Here is a 22,447-nt window from a genome sequence, read left to right as displayed (position 1 = left end):
AAAGTTCTACAAGTAGGCGAGCAGGCTGGGAAACACTTCCATGTCAGTGAGCAGTCTCCTCACGCAGGAGGAAAGAGTAGGGCGGGGAGCAAGAATGACAGCCTGGACAAAGACCCACACCCAAAAGATGGCGTTTGTGGTGTTGTTTTTGTTTGTTTGTTTGTTTTTGTTTTTTAGAATTATTTTTAATTTAATTAATTTATTTATTCATCCATTTTAACTTGACCAGAGCAAGAGAGAGAGAGGGAGAAAGCAAGCCACCAGATCTGGGACTCAAACCAGAGTCGGCCACGTGTGAGTCCAGTACCCTTAACCTCTAAAACACTGAAAACATTAAGTTAGTATGTCTCTGTTTTTAAAAAACACTGAAAGTGTTAAGTTAATGTGTCTGTTTATGAATTCTAAGATGAGGTCTCCAGGAATCAGTTTGCAGACGATCCAGCATTCTTGACCAAACACAGACCGAGAAAAAGTCACCGAGTGGTTGCAATTTCATGCACCAGGGCATCGAAGCCCAGGACCACGGCAGGAGAAGCCCCAGGGGTAGCACAAGACAACAGCTGTCTTCCAAGAAGATTTAAAAAATGTAATACAGGGACCGACAGATGGCATACTGGTTACACCACTGGACTCCCACATAGTTGACTGAGGTTTGAGTCCTGGACCAGTAGGCCTAAAACTCACGCCAGGTGCATGTGTGTGGATGCCTGAAATCCTGAGAGGAGAATGGAGAAGGGATTGCTGCGTGGCCATCCCTGACACCTGTCAGTCATACTGTGCTGTGGGCACAGACACAGCTCAGACACATGAGACGTGCCTTGGGATAGGGAAATGAATGGACTGAGGATGAGGGATGAAAGGAAGAAAACCAACAGAGGGCCTTACAGGAACTGGTGGAGAAAGGGTGTCATAACCTGGGAGTGGGATTTAAATTTCTCTCCTGCCTCCTCTCAGTTGCTGGTTCTGCTTCTTTTGGGCCCATCCAAGCTCTCGCCTTCCACAGCCCACACAGCAAGTCTGACCTCGGGCTGAGGCTCACACAAGAGCCCCATCAGTAGCCTGCAGCTGGGATCCAGATAATAAGACTCTACATTTTGCCCATGAGAAGATCCAGGAAGAGGGCAAAGGGACAGCCTGAGGCCCTGCAACTACACTTCCCAGAAGTCCCTGCGCTGATTCTAACCATACACAGAGGAGGAGCCTTTGCAAAGCTCAGCTATTTCTAGGCAGACCTACAGGGGCAGAACTGTCCCAGCCTAGCTCCTGCTTGCTGTTCTGGAAACCCGGTAAGTTCAGCTCTCTAAGGGCTCACGGTGTACTTTCAAGTTGGAGTTGAATCCTGCCTCAAGGTGAGTCAAGGAAGCTGGGTCTACACCATGCCTGGATTTCAAGCCTAGGGTGGTTCAGAAAATGTGCCCGGCGTGTGTGTGAGACGAGGGCTTCTACTGCCACACAGTGCAGTGCTGAACCTGGAGACCCTCAATGCACTGTCAGGTTTGAGTCACAGCCACCCCGTTCTAGCTCCAGGGATTCGGGCCAGTCACCTGGAGTGTCTACGACTCAGTTTCTCCAATGGAGCTGTGACAGTGCTGACTTACAGGCTGTGAATGAAACACAGCTGCTGTGTGTAAGCGACCTTCGCCAGCTGGTGTCCCTCTGGATACTTGAGCCAGTGAAGTCCACCCTGTTTCGCCCCCAACTGGCTGCTCCTGCAGGCAGCCAGTTCTTAGCAGTCCCCACACTTCCTGCCTGAGCTGGTCAGGAGCCCCCTACTGCTTCCCAGTGTCCAGCCAGGTTGGATTGTGGTGTCTGTTATGTTTAGGGGGGTCCTGGGCACGCTGGCCATGTTGGAAGAAGGCTCCCTAGAGAGGGTCTCTGGGAGCTGTCAATGACCCTGAGCAGCTCTGTCTCTGTCAGTCAGGCCCCTGAACACTGCTTTGCAGAAGCCACAGGGCACGGGAGCCTCTGGGCTGGAAGGCTCCTGTTCTAGCCTCACCCCACACTCTGGCTTGGTGCCCACCACCACGGCAGGGCTGTTTGCTCTTTTTTGATCAAATGCTCTTCTCCAGGCCCATCCTTTGCGTGACTCAAACACAAAACAGCTCACTCCACTCACTTCCTCAAAGGGCACTTTGTCACTGCTAGCTCCCTGGCTGCCTGCTGCCAAGACACTTGCTATCCTGTGTCTTCCCCTTCTGCAGCTGGACAGCGGTTTCCCTTTCCATCCACTTCCTGGGCCTCTTTTGAGCTCCCTGCCACCCTCCTGGCCCCGTGGGTGCATCCTGGAAGCCCTGGCTGGGATGCAGGTGTCCCTTTCACTGAGGATGTTGAATCTTGGCCTTCAGGAAGGTCCAACCCTGCTGCTGCTTTCCCATCTAGGCAGTCTGAGGCCTGGCCTGGGGGGAGGTTCTGCAGGGTCAATGCAGGGAGTGGGGGGTATGCCTTTCACTACCCAGAGACAACAGGCGAGAGAAGGGCTGGGAGAGTGAAGTAAAATCCACGCATAGGAACAGAAGAGCCACTCACAGCTCTCCTTGCAATTTTTGTTTTCAGTAACACCAGAAATCCACACAGTGGTGGGAGAAGAGTCTGGCTCCATCTGTAATCTGCTTTCTCCTGGAGCTTGGAGGTGTGACCGCAGTCTCCATCAGCAACTGTCTCTGGACCAATCTGCCGTTCATTCTTCCAGGTTGGTTTCTTGTAATAGCACGTTTTGGGGAAAGAATAAGGGTTTCTTTGCAAAAGAAAAAAAAAGTTAACAACTACTCCTTTACATGAAAGAAATAGAGATTCTAGAGATTAAAAACTGAGTAGTGGGTTGTGCAGATCAGCTGCTCCCAGGGCACATCCAGGAATGGGGGTTAAGGGCCAATCCCCACTGTCAGTTAAGGGTGGACACAACAGTTGGTCCACCTACCGAATAATGATGACCATTCAAGAAAGCAGCAGACACGCATCATCTGCAGAAAGGTGGCCAGTCTGCCGCCTGGCACCGGGGCCTCTGGAAGCTGTGTCCTGTGTATCCAGCTTTCTGTCACACAGCTCTGCAAAATGACCTTGGTGACTCTGGTCAGGTTCCCGAAAACCAGATGTTGAGACAAAGATCCACGTGCTGGTGACTAAAGAAGTGCCAGGAGAAACCCCCTGCAGCCTGCACGTAAATTATAACTCAAAGGTTGTCCACTCTCGGCAAGGCAGCTGGGCTTTCAGTCTCGTACAATAAGCCTCTGGCTCAGGGCTTCCCTGGCAGGAATGGAGCCCCTGGCATTTCCCATTCTCTGTGCAGGGGGGGAAAGCAGTCCTGGGGTCCCTCAAGGGATCCTCCAAAGAGAGCCAAAGTTACTGGCCCCTAAATATAAGAACCCAGAAGCCCGTCCAGGGGCATTAGAGGTGGTTAGAAAACTCTGAAGGGGTCTCACTCACTCACAGACAGCGTCCTCTGCTTAAAAACCTCAGTCACTAATCCTCACCCATGCCGTGTGTCCCCTCTAGGTGCAGTAAGAAATCTGTGCTCTCCCTTGTTGTCCCCATGGTGCCACCATGAGGCTAATGGTATTCTTTCCACCATACATTGTTTTTTAAAAATAATTATTTAGTTCCATTTGTTATTATCATTTTTTTAATTTGACAAGACAGAGACAGGGAGAAAGGGAAAGGGAGATAGCAAGTCACCAGGTCTGGGACTTGAACCATGGTCGGCCATGTGGGAACCCAGTGTCTTTAACTACCATGCCACCTGCTGGCCCCACATCATACATTTTTAAAAATCCTTTTTGGATTACTTTATAAGCAGAGAATGCTCCCTACAATTTCCCTCATGGCCCACCCCTTCCATTTCATCACACCTAGATGCTTCCTGCATTTATATTCGATACTGTAATTTGAATACGATCTGGGTAAAAGTTGTAATTGGAAGGACATAGAGTGGATGCCTGCATAGGTCCTAGGATAAAGAGTAAAATGAAACTGGACAAGCGTCTCTCAGAAACTGCCGGCTAACCTCCACCTAGGGACCTACCACTTTAACCAGTGCTACACGTATCTTCTTGTCTTGCTTCTGCGAACATCTTATGAAAGTCCTCCCACCCCAAGTGGAACATCTAACTACTTGCAGTTGGCTGCTGCCTGATTCATAAATTGCTATCTGATCAATTGAACCCTTCCAAATTTCATATGCCTAAGTTTATCTTTTAACAATTACAATGTTGATAATACTGGGTCAGATTTTCTTTGCATCTGGTCTTTCTTAATATTCTGGTTTAATTTTTAACATAGTGTTTATATTTCCATATAACCTAAATGGCTTATTCATAATTCTTTTATTTAGAAAGAGATTTTTTTGCCATAGGGTGCGTGTGCTCACCAGAGAGACAGAAAGTGAGAAATCACCCCCCCAGGGGGTTGGCCACACCCTTCTCCTCCATTTTCCTCTTAGGATTTTGGGCACACATGCACACATACCTGGTTTGAGTTTAAGCCACCAGGTCTGGGACTCGAACCACAGTTGACTACATGGGAGTCCAACTATGGAATCATTATGCCATCCGCTGGTCCCTATTAGCCATAATTCTTGTAACATTTGTATTAAAATGAGTCAGTACTCACTAATAGTCGTTTCTTGTAGTCTCTATTTCTTAATTTTTCATTTTGTGAACTATAAAGGAAATTCTTTATCAGGATAGCTCTTTCTTATAGTCATCCATTATTGCATGGCTAAGCAGAAATACCAAGGCTGGGTGGTATAAAGAACAGAGGTTATTTGACTCATAGTTCCATGGGTGTGGGGCCTGCAATAGGCCAGCCTCTGATACCATATCACAATATGGCTGATAGAAGCAGTGTGGACAGCAGGTATGAGCAGAGAGAGCAGAAACAGAATTCCCAATTCTTCTATTTGTCCCATCTAAGCAATTGGATGAGGCGAACCCATTAGGCCCCATCACTTAAAGGTCTTATTACCTACCAAAGCCATTATACTGGTGACCAAGCTTCCAGAACATGAATCGTTCGGGAGCAAACCATTATCCAGGACACAGAACAATAGAACAACCTTGTTGTTGTATTTCTCAAGTTGTTTATGTTGGGAATATCTTTATATTTATGTTGCCTTTATGGTTAAATGAAATGCTAACAGAATAATATTTCAGGTAACAATTTCCTCCAGTATTTTATATACGTAGTTCCATTACTTCACCTTTGGATATTTCTGTGGCACATTCTCATGCCAGCCTGACATATTCTTTCTTAGCAATTATTTTATTTCTCTGGCATTTGCTGGAGTAGTTCTAATTTTGAATTTCAAAAACTTAACAAGAATGTATTCTCATGTTAAGCATCTCATGGTGCATCAAGCATTCTCAGATACTTGTCCCTCTTGGTTTGCACACTGAATGTGCAAAACATTCATTTCGGGAAAACATTCTCTTGTTATCTTTATACGGTCATCCCTCAGTGTCCATCAGGAATTAGTTCTAGGATTCCCCCATGAATACCAGAGTCTGAAAACACATAAGTCCCGTACATTAAATGGAGTAGTATTCGCATATAACCAATGCATATGCTCTCATATACCTTAAATTACCTCTGGATTATTTTATAAAAAAATGATTCATTGTCATTATTTTATTTTATTTTTTTGAACTTGACTAGAGAGAGAAGGAAAGTGAGAAAGCAAGCCACCAGGTCTGGGACTCGAACTATGGTCAGCCATGTGGAAGTCCAGCTGCCTTAACCACCATGGCACCTGCTGGACCCTATCTCTGGATTACTTTTAATACCTAATACAATGTAAATGCTATTTCAATGACTAGTGTTCTGCTGGTTTTTTTGTTTGTTTGTTTTCCCTCGAGTACATGCCCTCACCAGAGCTACAGAGAGAGACAGAGAGAAAGTGAGAAACCGCCTCCCAGAGGTGATGGCCATGCCACAATCCCTTCTACTCCATTTTCTTCTTGGGATTTTGGGCACACATGCACATGCACCTGGTGTAAGTTTTAACTCACCAGGTCAAGGACTTGAACTGCGGTTGACAATGTGGGAGTCTAGGGACGTAACCATTATGCCATTCGCTGGTCCCAGTGTACTGTTGTTTTTACTTGTATTTTAATTTTTCATATTGATTAAATTAAAAGCGTACACACACACACACACACACACACACTTTTTAATTTGCAGTTGGTTACATTTGAGGATGCAGAGGGGTTGACTGTGTAAATGTGTATTCTTATGAGAGATAGAACTCATTAGGTCTCTAATGAGATTCCATGAATCCATTCATGAGGTTGATAGTCCAGTCTCTGGTCACTAGCCCTCACCACCTCCAACTGCATTACACTGGGGACCAAATTCTAAATAATGGAAGGGATACAAGTCATTAGTGAAACCTTAACATTCTACCCCTGGTCCTCAAGATTCATGTCTTTCCCAATGATAAAATAGCCAATAGCACAATCATCTTTTCCAATAGCCCCGAAAGTCTAGCACCAACTCAAAAGTCCAAAGTCTCATTTGAGACTAAAGAGGAACTCCTTCCAGCTGTAAACCTATGAAGCCCATACAAATTACATACTACCAAAATACAATAGCAGAACAGACACAGGATAGAATTTCCCTTTCCACAAGAAGACAGGAGTAACTGGCACCAAGCAAGTCTGAAACTCAAGTGAGTAAGCATTAGATCTTTTTTTTTTTTTTGGAGAGATTTTTGCTATAGGGCATGTGCGCTCACCAGACAGACAGAGAGAGACATTAGAGACAGAAAGCGAGAAATACCCCCCAGGGGGGATGGTCACGCAGCAATCCCTTCTCCTCCATTCTCCTCTCGGGATCTTGGGCACGCACACACACGCGCCCAGCATGAGTTTTAAGCCACCAGTTCTGGGACACGAACTGTGGTCGACTACGTGGGAGTCCAGTGACATAGCCATTACGCTAACTGCTGGTTCCCAGTAAGCATTAGATTTTAAAGCCTGAGAATAGTCTCCTTTATATCCATGTCCCACATCCTTGAGTGGAGGTTGGGCCCCCAATGGCCTGGGTAGCCCTGCCCCATGGCATTGCTGGTCATGGTCCACGTGGTTACTGTTATGTAGAGTCTCTTGTCTGTAGCTTTCCCAAGTGGCCATTGCACATTGCTGGTGGTTCTACAATTCTGTGGTCTCAAGGTTGGTCCTATCTCTGAGGTTCCACTAGGCATATCAACTTTGGCTGGTACTTTCTGCTTTGACCACACATTTCTACTTGGCTTTACACTAATGGAAACTCTCTACATTTCCTCTACCCCTACAGGAAGTCTATGCTTTTGAAATCTAGGTAGAAGCTCCCACAGCCTCTGCATTCTGTGTGCCTGCAGAATTACCACCACATGTGGCCATGTGTAGACTTGGATGCTGTTGCTGCTGCAGCTGCTATTAACTGCTGCTGCCACTGCCCTGGCTTGTGCCTCCCAATCAGTTACTTGAGTGACACTTGTGGCTGTTGGAGTTATGGCTGAAACAACAGGGCATCAAAATGCCAGGAGCTCCAGGCTGCATGGAATACAGACCCCATCCTGGGCCCTTTCTAGAAAGCCATTCTGCTCTCTTAGGCTTCTAGTCCTGTGATGGGAGGAGAGACAGCCCTGAAGCTTCCAGTGATGCCCTTGGGGCTTTCCCATTGTCTTTGTTACTAGTATCTGGCTATCAGTACTAATATCTTTTACAACTGATTTCTTGGCTACACCCTTAGTGTCCTAGGTCAAAAATGCCTTTTCTTTGTTGCTCTTTACATGGTCAGGCTTTAGATATTCTAAATTTTCCCACACTGCTTTTCTTTTCTACGAAATTTTACAAAACATGGAATCAATCAAGCAGCACTCTGAATAATTTACAGTTTAGAAATTTTTTCTGCTAGAGAACATTATTTTTAAGTTAGGCCTTCTACAATGTCTTATGACATGGAACCAAAACATTCATATTCTCTGCAACTTAATAACAAGGATGTCTTTTCCTCCAGCTCCCCAAAATTTTCTTATTTCCATCTGACACCTCAGAATGCCTTTTTTTAGGGTTTTGCCATAGGGCATATTCACTCACTGGGGAGAGACAGAGAGAGAAAAGGAAAGTGAGAAATCACCCCCGGCAAGCATGGTCATGCTGTAATCCCTTCTCCTTTATTCTCCTCTTAGGATTTTGGACACACACACACACACGTGCTGGTATGATTTTCAAGCCACCAGGTCCAAGTCTAGCACCTTAGCCACCTCACCACTTTCTGGCCCCTCAGAATGACTTTTAATGTCCACATCTCTTGTCACCATTATTGTCACATTATTGTTAACCAGCCTTTAAGGACTTCCAGTTCATTTTCAAATAGTTCTTCCAAGTCTCCACAAGAATCTAGGCTTTTCCTAGTCTTTTCCAAACTCTTAAAAACTCTTCCATTACCCATTTCTAAAGTTATTTCCATATGTACCCATAGCAATAAAATCCTGTTCAACTATGCCAATTTCTGTCTTCATATGCTACCACATTGTTATAGAAATACCCAAGACTGTGTGATTGATGAAGAAATAAAGGTTTATTTGACTCACAGTACTGATGACTGAAAAATCTAAAGGCATAGGGCTGGCATCAGACCAATTTATATCACAACTTAGCTGGCGAAAACAGGATGGCAGGATTATGGAAAGAGAGAGAGAGAGAGAGAACACCTGAGACCTGCTGTCTTTCTAATAACCCATTCTCATGAGAACTGACCTCTTCACACAAAAGCTAGAACACACTCAGTGTCTCAAAAGACAGAATTCATCCATTTGTGAAGCTGATGCCTCAGGGATCCAGTCACTACCCATGCAGTATCACCACCTCCCAGTTCCATTACATTAGGGACCAGCTTCCAAAACAGGAGCTATTGGAGGCCAAACTATTATCTATACCATAACATCATCTCCCTCTTATTCACTCTGCTTGAATCACACTGGATTCTCATGCATTCTTTGAGAACTCTAGGAAGGTTTCAGTTTAGGGCCTTTTTACTTTCTGTTACTGCAACTTGGAACAATTTTCCCCACACACATATTTACAAGACTCATTGTATAGGATCTTTATATTTGAAGTGAGGCTTTCTTCAACCACTTAATTAGAAATTGATGTTCTTCTTGTGAATTTACTTTCTCTTTCTTTGCCTTAGTTGTCCTGAGGGCACTTACACAATCTAATGGATTGTACTACAATTTTTACTTTTTTTATTTAGTTCACTATCTGTTCAATGCACCTGCAATATATTTGAGAGTGAGCAAGTACTAAATTAATAATGGGTCATCAGAAAGTCAGGTTGCATAGAAAAAATACATCATGACCTTTCTGATGACCCAATAGAAAACATAAACTAGGTATTCAATAAAAAGTTTATTGAATGAAGAATCAATCAATGGGTGAAAGCATATAAATCTTTGGCTAGGATTCCTTGACTAAATGAAGTTCAGCTAAAAAAGAAATTGAGTGGGTTAGATACCATGTACTCTATAATGTAAGTCTCTTGTTTACATCAGAAACTGTTCAAAAGCAAATTTTAATTTATGACAATTGGAATCTGTTTTTCATTCATTACTAAAAACTGCTTTATATACAATTTTATAACTTGGTTCATCATCTAATCTGGATTCTCAGCTTCTGATGCTTCAAAGATAGAATGATAGCTTATTAGACTATTAAGTGAACATCTGCATGCAATAGAAATTCATAGAATAAAGCACTAAGTGAAATAAGTATTATTATAGAGACTCTGAACCATTATATGTATTTATGTCATTAAAATACATGATAGTGATAATTAGCCTACTCTAGAAAGTTCGTATGTAGTAGCAATGCTATTTGTTTTTCTCATGTTTTTCTTTCCTAGGGAGTCATGGACCTTGATGCGTATTTTGAGAGAATCGGTTATAAGAACTCTAGGAACAAATTAGACTTGGAAACATTAACTGACATTCTTCAGCACCAGATCCGAAGTGTTCCCTTTGAGAACCTTAACATGCATTGTGGGCAAGCCATGGAGTTGGGCTTACAGGCCATTTTTGATCAAGTTGTGAGGAGGAACCGGGGCGGTTGGTGTCTCCAGCTCAACCAGCTTCTGTGCTGGGCTCTGACCACAATGGGCTTTGAGACCACCATGTTGGGAGGCTATATTTACTTGAATCGACACAACAAATACAGCAAGGGCATGATTCACCTTCTCCTGAAGGTGACTGTTAGTGGTAGGAACTATATTGTTGATGCTGGGTTTGGAAGTTCTTTCCAGATATGGCAGCCCTTGGAGTTGATTTCTGGGAAGGACCAGCTCCAGGTGCCTTGCATCTTCTGCCTGACAGAAGAGAGAGGAATTTGGTACCTGAACCAAACCAGAAGAGAGCAGTACATTCCTCATTAGGAATTTCTTAATTCTTATCTGGTAGAAAAGAAGAAATATCGAAAACTCTGCTACTTTACTCTTGAACCTCGAGCAATTGAAGATTTTGAGGCTATGAACACATATCTGCAGGTGTCACCAACTTCTCTATTTACAGGCACATCCTTTTGTTCCCTGCAGACCACAGAAGGCGTTCACTGTTTAGTGGGCTTCATCTTTGCCTCTAGGAGATACAGTTACAAGGACAATGTAGATCTGGTAGAGTTTAAGACTCTGAATGAAGACGAAGTTGAAGATGTGCTGAAAAAGAAATTTAATATTTCCTTGGAGAAAAAGCTGGTGCCCAAAATGAGTGACGAGCCCTTTAGCATTTAAAATAAGAAGTATAAGTAGTTCTTCATGCTACTATAGGTATATAAATTTAGTATTATGAAAATATCTAACATATACAAAAATATGAAGAACAGGATAACCCTGGAGTGGCTGTTGCTCGGCTCACAAATTATCAACTGATTTTCTATTATCACCTCTAAACCCTTGAATTATCTTTAAGAAAAGTGTAGCCATCAAATAATATCATCCATTAAAATATCAGCATATATAATTAATATTTCAAAGAATCAACCACAAATATGTCCAAAATTAATAATAATAAAGGCATTTTACAGATGGCTTATGGTTACCTTAGGAATTATACTAATTTTTTGCTAGAAAACTTTCAACCTTGGTTTATTGCTGAATTTATAAACAATTTTTACTGAAAGTTAATTAACAATAGATGCATTATTGGTATTCAGGTCGAACAGCGTATTGCCAATGTCCAATATTTATAAAACAGTATCTGTCTAACTTAGGACTGGAATTCAGCAAGTACAAATGAGACATGCTATTGGATCTAAATAACCTAATAGTTTGCTTTTTCTATTCACACGTTTTTATATTAATAAACACGTTGATAAACATTACTGCTTATGTTGGAATTTTTTGTGTTTGTGGTTTTGGCCCTCTGAGTCACTGGTCTTTGTTTCCTCTTCCTGGTTTTCACACTGTGGGTTTCATAGTAGCATATGCCAACTTTTTGGGGCTGTTGCTCTCATGCTGCATGGCTCCTCTCCTTAGATAAAAATGTCCTGCAAGTGTGACCTGAATGTCCCTCTTCTCTCTGGGCCTTCCACTTCTTTCCCTTCTTGTAGGTGCTGTGTCATCTATATCTTCTTCAGGTGTTTTTCTTTGTTCTTCAGATTTTGCACAAACCTTTTTACTTAGGCCCTTGGGTATTCTGACTGCTGAGAACTTTTTAGGTTTGGCCTTGTTTAGAAACTTCTGATATTTAGCAATCTTGTCATCCAGGGCTTTAAGCGCAACGTTGGCACCATTTTGCACATGTTTCTCTTGGAACTCCGGGTCAGACTCTTCCTGATCATCCTCTGGTTGCTTCTGCTTCTTTTCTTTAGCAGAAAAGGCCTCAATCTCCTTTTCGATATCTGACACTTCTGCAGGAACCAGGTCATTCCCAGAAAACTGGGACACAACATTGATTTTGCCAAAGTTCTGCTGAATCCATGCAAAAATCTGTTGCATCCCTGAGTTAGCATTGCAGTGACTGGTCTCTTCTCGTCCTTTCTCAGTGATAGATTCTGGCCCCTTTCCGCCAGTTTCTGTGATTTCCTCTTCTGTGTTCTGTGTTGTTTCCATGGCAACTTCCAGAGATGAGGAGAGTGGAAGCTAGGGAATTGCGGGTGGCTCTGCTTTGGGTGGCTTGATAAAGAAGAAGATCAGGCCTCACCCAGTCATTGGGGACCATCTTCTCCACAGTCTACACGTTGGGCTCGCCACCTGCAATAACTTCCCAGTCCAGTAAGCAGCTTCTCCAGGAAGTCCTCAGCATCCTCCCAGGAGTCGATCTTGTCTGTGTTGCTGATAACTCTGGCCTTGCTTGTTTAAGTGCAGCATCGATATGGTCTTCGGGAGTCTCAGTTTTTCCACTTGAACACTGCCTTTAGCACGATGTCTGGCTCTGAGTCCTCAGACGGGTAAACCACACCGGGACAGTTAATCAGGAAGGTCTGACCCGATGTGAATGTGCTGCTCATCCTTTGTTTCACTGGCAATGGGGGCCATGTTGCAAACTTTCTTGAAACATAATGTGTTTATCGCAGAGCTCTTGTGACATTTGGATTGCTTATTAGCCTGATGTTGAGCTGCTTCTCACCGGTGTGCAATTTCCCATACGGACACAGAGGCCGGATAAGCACTCCTTTGCCAGAGGGGTTGGTCAGATTTGTGTGGAAAGCAAGGGTTGGATAATCCTGGGAGAGGATGGCCACCGTCGTCTCATTGCCCAGGTGGGGACAAGGTCACATTTATTTATTTATTTTGTTTTTTAAGAGAGAGATTTTTGTTATAGGGTATATGTGCTTGCCAAAGAGAAAGACACAGAAAGACAGAAAGACAGAAATCACCCCCCAGGGGGAATGGCCACACCACAATTTCTTCTTCTCCATTCTCCCCTCAGGATTTTAGGCATACGTGCATGTGCACATGCGCGTGCACACACACACACACTCACACACACACACACACATGCTCCTGGCATGAGTTTCAAACCACTGGATCTAGGACTCGAACCATGGTCAACTATGTGGGAGTCTAGTGACGTAACCATTACACCATCTGCTGGCCCCAGTCACATTTGTGAAATATGAAAATGTAGTCTTTCCATGTTTTCTTTCTCTTTCAAATAAGCCTCAGTGTGAGGGGGACAGGTACCCACTGATTCTCTAGGATCAAGAACTTGAAATACATCTGATGAATTAATCACTTTGTAGAGCTTACCCCAAATTCTTTTGGGCTGTCCCTTTTTTATGTATTTCTTCTTGGGGTTCATTTTTCATACCAGTGTCTCCAGTGGCCGAGTTGTGACCCTTGCTCCGGCCATAACTCTCAGTGGGCGTGTCAGTATTCTCTATGAGATTGTGTATCACTTGCCAATAAGTTCAGTCGCTTCCTCTGTGCCTTAGGGCCAAAAGTAGTTTTACAATTTTCAGTATCAAGAATGTGCACCTTTGGGACCAGCAGATGGCATAGTGATTATGTCACTAGACTCCTAAGTAGTCAACTGTGGTTTGAGTCCTGAACCCAGTGGCTTAAAAAACGTGTGTGTTTGTGTGTGCATACCCAAAATCTTGAGGGGAGAATGGAGGAGCAGGGATTGTGGTGTGGCCATCCCCCTGTGGTTGGGAGTGATTTCTTGCTTTCTGTCTTTCTGTCTCTCCAGTGAGTGCACACACAATATAGCAAAAACCTCTCTCTCTCTCTAAGAGAGAGAGAGAGAGAATGAGCACCTTTGAGTTATGAAACAGATTCAGTCATGGAAAGGGATGTTGGCAATTTGCTCTGCTTCATGACAACTTCGTATGGATCCTTCTTAACTGTATCCATTTCCTCTTGAAATTTTTTAATGATCACTGCTTAATCACCTGTGTGCTTCCAAACCATTTAATATTTGGCTCTATTCTTGCCACTGTGCCAGAAGCCACTGCTGACTGACCCTGCAGGGGCCTAATCACGTCACCACAACTGCCCTATGCTCCCTTGGCCTGCACTTTACCGGCTTGTGCCCAGTCCCTTGTGTTTTGACCTCCTGCTCCCCACACGCGACCTGGGTTTGTGCTGGCCTTGGAGGGCTTGATGGTACTCCGTCCTCTGTACTTGGGCTCCACCATCTTGCCAATGGGGCAAGGACTGGGCACTGTGTCTGGTTTGCTTGGAGTTAACGGACTCTGACCTTCCCAGGGCCAGCTGAAGGGTGAACCATGCTGTTCCACGTGTGCAAGGACTACCAACCTAATAGTTCTTTTTTCCTTCTATGTCAGAAGAATGTGTATTTTGACCATAGCCTCTTATGCTTCCTTGCCAGAGCTCCTGGGGCAGGTGCTTTGTGGTCTGCAGCTTTCTGACCTTCTGGGCTTTTGGAGGATGCGCCGCCTTTTGGCCTGTGGCTTTCTCGCAGGAAGGTTCTGGGCCGGAGCCTTCTTGCCTGCAGTTCTCTTTGCTGGTACTATAGCTGCAGTAGCAGCACCCTTAGCAGCAGATGCTTTCTTGGGAGAAACTATCCCGAGAGCAGGCTTTTGAAGCTTTTTAACTTCATTCTTGATTATTCTGTTCCTCATTTTCTTTGCCATCATGACTTTTAAAATGATCTATATCTGTCCACTTGGCTTCCCTTTGTCGGGCCTCAATCTTGTCGGCCCCTCTCATGGCAGCCCACCTTGTACTGACGCCTGCCTCCTGCCATCCTGGTCAGACATACCCCTGGTGTGCGCTGTGTGGGAACTGGTTGAAGTCGGCGAGCTGCATGCATTGGCAGGCACGGCCTGTCTCCTCACCCGAGTACAAGGTCCATCAACCAAAGCCCTGTTCTGATCAATAACATCTACAATTGCAGCCAGTTTTCTGGCGTGAGGGCCAGAGGAGACGTGGGCCACCCAGCTCACCTCCATGAAGCGCCCAAACGCAGTGCCCTGCCCTGGGCTCCCAGGGCCCCATTCTATGCCTCAGCTTTCTTCCCGAGGTGGAGTGTGAACAGCATGGCCGACACACCTGGAGCCTGCAACAGCGACACTTGCCATCTCTACAATTCTTCAGGCAAGATGTAAGCCAGTGCGTAGTAGCATGTGATTAGACGCCAAGAGGATCCCGTGACTCTTTCTGTAGTCACAGTTATGCACCATTTTTCTAGTCATTGAAGCACTGACATGTAGAATGTCCAAACTCCAGAATTAAGTAACTTAGGTCCAAAGGTAAACATTATTTTAAATTATAAAATAAATATCTGAAAAAAAAGTATTGTCTAAAAAGTACATTAAAGTCTTAGAGCAAAGCAAACCTGACTATGAAAGATAGACTTTGTATGTCTCCACGCACAACAAACTCAATACCCGCACTTACAGCAGAAACCGAAAGACTGGCAGATACGACAGGGAAGGCAATTGTAAATGCCAGGTACTGTACAGAAGGTGGTGGGTAGTGGGAGTGGGACGGAGGGGCTCAGGAAAAAAAGCATCTAACAGATACAACCATGGAAATTGATCTGTGCAGGGTAATGTGTATGGTATTTTTGACTTGATCAATACACCATGCATGTAGGCTTTGAATAAACCATATTGCACACTGTTAAGATGCCCTATGAATAAGTTTTCTAAAAGGAGAAAAGAAACATTTATGAAACATGTATATACTGTGAATTGTAGTTTTTGTCTGGAAGAGCTAGGCTACTGGAGGCCAGGTGTCCCTTCTGCAATGGCGTCTTTATTTCCTGCTCTTTCTTGTCTCCCAGTTATACTTTCACTTCCTTTGACACTTTGCAATGAGAGAAAGAACATGAACGTCTCTGTGTAGACCTGAGTCCAAATCCTGCAGATACTGGGTAAATTACTTGATAAATCTGTGGCTCTGATTCCTCAGAGTAAAATGGGGATACCACTTTTAATATTCAGTGCCAGACCCAGATAAAACTCAACTACTAGTTGTTTGGTTGAGTGCATGATGTCTGTACCGCATTTGGTACCAGGTCAGCCTGTCAGACGTGTCTCTTCCCTTCTTGCTTTATTTCCTTCTAGCTTAAAATCTTGATCTCCTGTCAGCTGCTTCCTTCCTGTTTGAAACAGTGACAGGATATCAGATGCCCCAGTTCCAAGCCTGTGGCTTGAACTTCAGAACTGGAATCTTATCTATAACTCAGATTTGCTGTTTCTGTATTCTGGTCTGAGGAGGACAGTTTCAACTGTAGAGTTCTTCTAATGGTCTTCCTCTTCAACTCATGATCATTGTAATGAGGTTAAGAGAAAAGGCAGGAACTAGAATGTAGAAATTGTATTTGAGAGTCTAAGGTGTGCTAGAACCTCAGGATTTATGTGTGATGCGGCATTCTGATGATACTGGTGAGGGTGGATATCCCAGGGAAAGCTGATGGGGCCTGGCCAGAGTGGGAAGGAGCAAAGATGAATGCACTGTTGACAACTTGCCATCTTCCTTACCTTGCACATTGGCCTTAGGCAGTTTTGCTACAATTTTGCAGCAATGTTAGATCACTTCTGCCGATCTAGGACAGAAAGGATTTTCACACATTCTGACCAGGGTCACACCAGTGGAAGAGATATTGGCAGGGAATATTGATCAAGTCAAAATTGGGGGGAACAGCAGTTAGCGTAATGGCTATGTTGCTGGACTCCCACGTAGTCGACCGCGGTTTGCGTCCCGGACCTGGGGGCTTAAAACTCACGACGGGCGCGTGTGCGTGCCCAAGATCCCGAGAGGAGAACAGAGGAAAAGGGATTGCGGCATGGCCATCCCCCCTTGGGGTGATTTCTCGCTTTCTGTCTCTCTGTCTCTGTCTGTCTGGCAAGCGCATGCACCCTATAGTAAAAACGTCTCAAAACAAAATTTGGTACAAAAATAACAATGAAATATTGTACAGTCAAGTAATTCCTATTGTACAATAAATATCCTACAGAGTTGTTTTTGTTTTGTTTTGTTTTGTTTTCCTCTAGGGCATTTAAGTTTGCTGGAGAGGGACAGGAAAAGCACCCTGGAGGGAGAAGGGGAATGGCCAGACATGCAGTCAGCCATGTGGGGTTCAGCTGCCTAACCACCACATGCTACCAGCCAGGCCAGTGTTAATTCCTTCAGTATGTCTGCCACATAGGAAAAAGGTCAAATAAGCTGAAAGAGACTTGCTGTCATATAATGTAGCTTCTGGATTGAAGAGCTATTCCTTGCTGTGAAAAGTTAACTTTTCAAGACCAGCAGTTAGCGTAATGGCTATGTCGCTGGCCTCCCACGTAGTGGACTGCGGTTCGCATCCCGGACCAGGTGGCTTAAACTCACACTGGGCGCATGTGCGTGCGTGCTCAAGATCCCGAGAGGAGAATGGAGGAGAAGGGATTGCGGCGTGGCCATCCCCCCGGGGGGGTGATTTCTCACTTTCTGTCTCTCTGTCTCTGTCTGGCGAGTGCACGTGCCCTATAGCAAAAACCCTCTCCAAAAAAAAGTTAACTTTTCTCAAATGAAATCTAAATGAGTGAAGGGGAAGGAGCACACCAATTCACCTAGCCAGGAATTTTTTTTTCCTTAAGAGAGATTTTTGGTATAGGGCGTGTGCATTCACCAGAGAGTCAGAGGGAGATAGAGATATAGAAAGTGAGAAACCAGGGACCGGCAGTTGGCGTAATGGTTATGTCGCTGGACTCCCACATAGTCAACCGCAGTTCGAGTCCCAGACCCTGTGGCTTAAAACTCACGCTGGGCGCGTGTGCGTGCGTGCCCAGGATCCCGAGAGGAGAATGAAGGAGAAGGGATTGCAGCGTGACCATCCCCCCTGGGGGGTGATTTCTCGCTTTCTGTCTCTCTGTCTCTCTTCGTTTGTCTGGCAAGCACACATGCCCTATAGCGAAAATCTTTCGAAAAAAAAAAAAAAAACCTCTCCAAAAAAAAAAAAAAGAAAGTGAGAAATCACCCCACATGGGTGATGGCTACACAGCAATATTTTCTGCCCCATTCTCTGCTTGGGATTTTGGGCACACGCACACATGTGCCCAGTATGAGTTTTAAGTCACTGGGTCCAGGACTCGAACTGCAGTTGACTAGATGGGAGTCCAGCAACATAATCATTATGCAGTCCACTGGTGCCATCTCACCAGGTATTTTAAGATACCTCTCTGCTTTTTGCCACCAATCATGCCAGTATAATACTGCCATAAGTACAAAGATGGAGTACTAATGGGACCAGCAGATGGCATGTTGGTTAAGACATTAGACCCCCACATGGTTGACAGTAGTTTGAGTACTGGACCTGGCAGCTTACTTTCTCACTTTCTCCCTCCCTCTCTCTCTTCTGTCTCCCTCTGGTCAAATTAAAAAGTAATAAAATAATTAAATAATTAAAAAATAGAGTGCCCAGAAGCAAAACCACACATTTATGGTCAACTGATTTTTGAGAAAGGTACCAAGAACACACAAATGGGAAAAGACAGTGCCCTTGGTGAGTGGTGCTTGGGAAGACTGGACACCCACAGACAGAAAAGGCAGGCTTGCTCACAGGGTCCAGCATTTCGGTTATACAAGAGAAAACAACCCTGGTTATCTAGCTCACAGCACGGTGACTGGAGTTAAAAAGAACGTGTTGTATATTTCAAAATATTGGATTGTCAGAAAAGTCATGATGTATCTTTTCTGCGCAAAAATGCATTATGACTTTTCCAGCACCCCAATAGCTAAAATAGAGGGCTTTAAATGTACTTACCACCAAAGGAGCCAGTAGGTGGCAAGGTGGTTAAGGGTGCTGGACTCCCACTTGGCTGACTATGCTTTGAGTCCTGGACCTTGCTTTCTCTCTCTCTCTCTCTCTGTCCCTCTCTAGTCAAGTTAAAATTTAAAAAAAGTTAAATAATTCTTTAAAAAAATAAATGTACTTACCATGAAGAAATGCTACATATTTGAGGTGATAGATATGTGAATCACTCCACAATGTATACATCTAGCAAAACCACACGATGTATCCCTTAACCATATATAATTCTTGTCAATTAAAATAAAACAAGACACATCCAAATGAGTGTGGTGCATTAGTGGTTATTGATCCAGGAGCTCCTGCTGCCTAAAAAATTGCCCTGAAACTTAGTAGTTTAAAACAACCAATTTATTATGCTTGCAGACTCTGGGTCTAGAATCTGGAAAGAGCACAGAAGGTTGGATGGATTATTTTTTAAGAATCATTTATTTAATTTTATTTATCATCATTATTATTATTTAACTTGCTACAGGGCATGTGTGCTCACCAGACACACACACACGCACACACACACAAAGTGAGAAAGCAAGTCACCAGATCTGGTACTCAAACTACAGTCAGTCATGTGGGGATCCGGCACCTTAACTACCACACCACCTTTTGGCCACAGTTCGATCTTTTTGTGCTTGAACGTTCTGTCTTAACTAACTGGGAGGACTGCAGTGGCTTGCTTTTAGACAGAATCCGCTTCTTTTTTTTTTTTTTTTAGAATTATTTGTTTAATTTTATTTATTCATTCATTTATTTTAATTTGACCAGAGAGAAACACAGAGAGAGAGAGAAAGAGAGAGAGAGAGGGAAAGTGAGAAAGCAAGCCACCAGGTCCAGGACTCAAACCGTGTCAGCCACGTGGGAGTGTCCAGTGCCTGAACCACCACGCCACCTGCTGGTTCCAATAGAATCTTCCTGAGGCATCTTAAATGACATGACCAGCTAGGGCTGTCCAGCCTTGGGGCAGGGGGGGCTACGCATGGTCACCATGGGTCAGGCTCCTTCATGGCATGGTGGATTCAAGGAAATGTTTTCTTTACCCGTTGACTCCAGATTCTATGTGTGAGAGTTTCACCTTACCAGGTAGAAATAGAATCACCTTTTTAAAAATATATTTTTTTTATGATTGAGAAATTCACATGAAAAACATTAGCTGTTTTAACGTGGACACGATCGATATTTAGAATGGTCACAAAATTTTCTGAAAAGAATTTTGAGAGAAAGAGATTTTGCCCCAACAGTTTGCAAACCAGGGAGACAGGGTCTTAAGCACAAACCAAAAGTAAGCTTTGAGGGAACAGAAGAGAGATGATCCTTTACAGGAAGAACTCTCCCACCCGAATGCTCACTCTGGTCCTCTATGCAAATGAAGGCTTCCGTCTCGTGCAGTCGCCCCCAATGTATATCGCAGACCTCTAGCATGTGTTTTGCCCAGTAGCACAGAGCTCGCGAGTGACCCCACTCAGCAGATGGCTGCCAGGCTCTGTTCTGAATTCAGGCCCAGTGACCGTTCAGGCTCCCTCTTGAAGGTCTCTGCTCATTCAGGGTTCGGGACCTTCACCATGTTGTATGAGTGCCACATCTAATTGCAAAGCGTTTTCCTCATGCCACAGAAGACCCTAACCCATTAAGCAGTTGGAATCCCCAGTTATGACCCCATACTGAGGTCACATTGCATCCCTTCTACCACGGTCCATTGGCTAAAAGTGAGACTTGAGAATCTGAGCATTCTCTTTCTCTTCTCTCTCACGAGAAAGTGAAGCATAAGAGAACTGGTGGCCCCAGAATGATGTGGCAGTAAGTCTAGACTCTGAGGTCTGGGATAGACTCATCTCACAATCTCAGCCGTGCCACGATGCTGTGCCCCTTTGTTCTCGCTTTTGGTTCGGAGACACAGGAGGTGCTGATGAAGTATGAAGTTCCTAGTGCTGAGCGGCACAGATAATCTGATTATGCCCTGATTGGTGAGGACTGAGTGTCCGTAATGGACCTGTCACCTGGGAGACAGCCCCCTCTGTGTCCTCTGTCACTGGCATAAATGAACACAGTGGAAGTCACTCTCGGCATTTCAGAAAGATGTGTGGCCCCTGTGAGGTTATCAGCCAAACGGTATATTTGGTTTTCAAATCAAGGCATCTGTAAAAACCAATTTGTCAAAGTAATAAATTCAATTCTGAGTCACAAAGCCTGGTGCTTTAAATTCTTATTTTTAAATGTTTTATCTCCAACCCTGAAAGGAAAAGCCCTTTCCTCCCCCTCAAGGGTAAGATTGTCTCATTCTTCTGATTCATATTCATCTTTTAAGATACAAGGTTTTTCACAGTTCTTTTTTGAAAGTGGGCGTCTTTTTATCTCAGATTTAAACAATAACTACATATCCTCTGTGCTTGACTGTTTCTGGAAATCTATTTAATTTCACAAAACAAGCTACCAAAGCATGCAGACTTGCACAATTTCCATTTTAATAATATTGTCTCTACCTGAAGTTTGGATTAAGATGAATATAGCCTGATGCCTGGAACATTCTGAATTTCAAACACTGCTCCTTTGTGTAGTGGTATCTCTTTGACCATTTTGGAATACGAAGGCAAAAATACAAAACTTGAAAATCATCTATTTCCCCATTGTTGTGGGTTTGTTAGAGAAATGAGTGAATAGGATCACAAATTGCTTAAACTAAGAAAACAACATAAATATCCCCAATCTTTGGATGAAGATTTATGAGGCCTGGGAGACTTTGAGAAAGTTGTTGAGAGCCATTTATTACCCACGGGATCTGTGAGGGTTTTTTCCCAACTGCTTTGCCTTAAAATCCTGAATTCTCTTAACCTGGATCACACGCGCTTAACTAGGAACTTCTCTCTCGTTTCTTTAAAGGAAAAGAACGCCATTGCTTGTCTATAAACTCATCTCTTTTCCGTTAAAGAGCAATTTATTTCTTAGCAATATTTGAGTGATTTTGGAAAAAGTTTTGCTTTTAACATTGCTGGGGCCACACAGGTGGAGGATCTGATGGATCTGAAGTTAGTGCCAATCCTTGCTCTACAATTTACCAGCTGAGTAATCTTTATGGTGGAACTTCAAGTTGCCTAGCCACGGTCTCACCTTTGCATTGGGTATAATGGAATCTCCCAGGAGGGTTCTGAAGAGTAAGTTTGATCTCGCCAAGTTCTTAATACAATGTCTGACGTGGTAAGTCTCAAAGAAAGGTACACGATATCCCAGGAAACACTTCCATGTACGTAATCTCATTTTATCTTTGCAATACTGCTATGGACAAGGGCACCACCACTCACTACTTTTTGACAAAAAATTCAGGCAAGTTTCAAGGCCACAGAGTCAGCAGATCTAGTATGGCATCCAGCTTCTTCTTGGTTCATCTAGACAATTTCTAAATCTGAATCCATTTGGGTAAGAACCGTGGTCCAAGGAAGAGAACCCCATCAACTCCGACAGCAACAGAAACAACTTCCTTCATCCAAAAAGGTAAACACTAATGAACACAGTTTTGTGGAAGTAGCACTGTCTGTTGTGTTAATTTTGTGTTTTTCCAAGATCTCACTGCTCCCCATTTAACTTCTGTGTCTCAGCTTCTCCCCCTGGAATGTCTCTCCCTGGGACTGCTGTCTCTGGGTCACTATGTCCCTTGTATTCTTTTCTGAGTATGGACTCCACAGTTACCGACTCTTCACTCTCTCTTCCCATCTCACTCACTCTATGAAA

General features: G+C 43.9%; 1 protein-coding gene and 2 pseudogenes across 1 annotated transcript; 1 reads left to right on the top strand and 2 right to left on the bottom strand.

The window, feature by feature from the left end:
• Positions 1 to 998: 998 nt before the first annotated feature.
• Positions 999 to 11,348, top strand: LOC102487228 (arylamine N-acetyltransferase 2-like). Its single transcript, XM_014593417.2, is given in 3 exon segments — positions 999 to 1,349; positions 2,554 to 2,689; positions 9,880 to 11,348. A coding segment is annotated over 1 exon segment (873 nt). The 5' UTR covers positions 999 to 1,349; positions 2,554 to 2,689; positions 9,880 to 9,885; the 3' UTR covers positions 10,759 to 11,348.
• Positions 11,346 to 14,108, bottom strand: LOC102486826 (nucleolar GTP-binding protein 2-like; annotated as a pseudogene).
• A 146-nt stretch (positions 14,109 to 14,254) lies between these two features.
• On the bottom strand, positions 14,255 to 20,146 carry LOC102491551 (60S ribosomal protein L14 pseudogene; annotated as a pseudogene).
• Between the last annotated feature and the right edge of the window lie 2,301 nt (positions 20,147 to 22,447).

This window comes from Tupaia chinensis, unplaced genomic scaffold, assembly GCF_000334495.1.
Source record: "Tupaia chinensis unplaced genomic scaffold, TupChi_1.0 Scaffold140548_1, whole genome shotgun sequence".
Taxonomy (NCBI): domain Eukaryota; kingdom Metazoa; phylum Chordata; class Mammalia; order Scandentia; family Tupaiidae; genus Tupaia; species Tupaia belangeri.
This window is presented reverse-complemented; position numbering and strand designations above follow the sequence as displayed.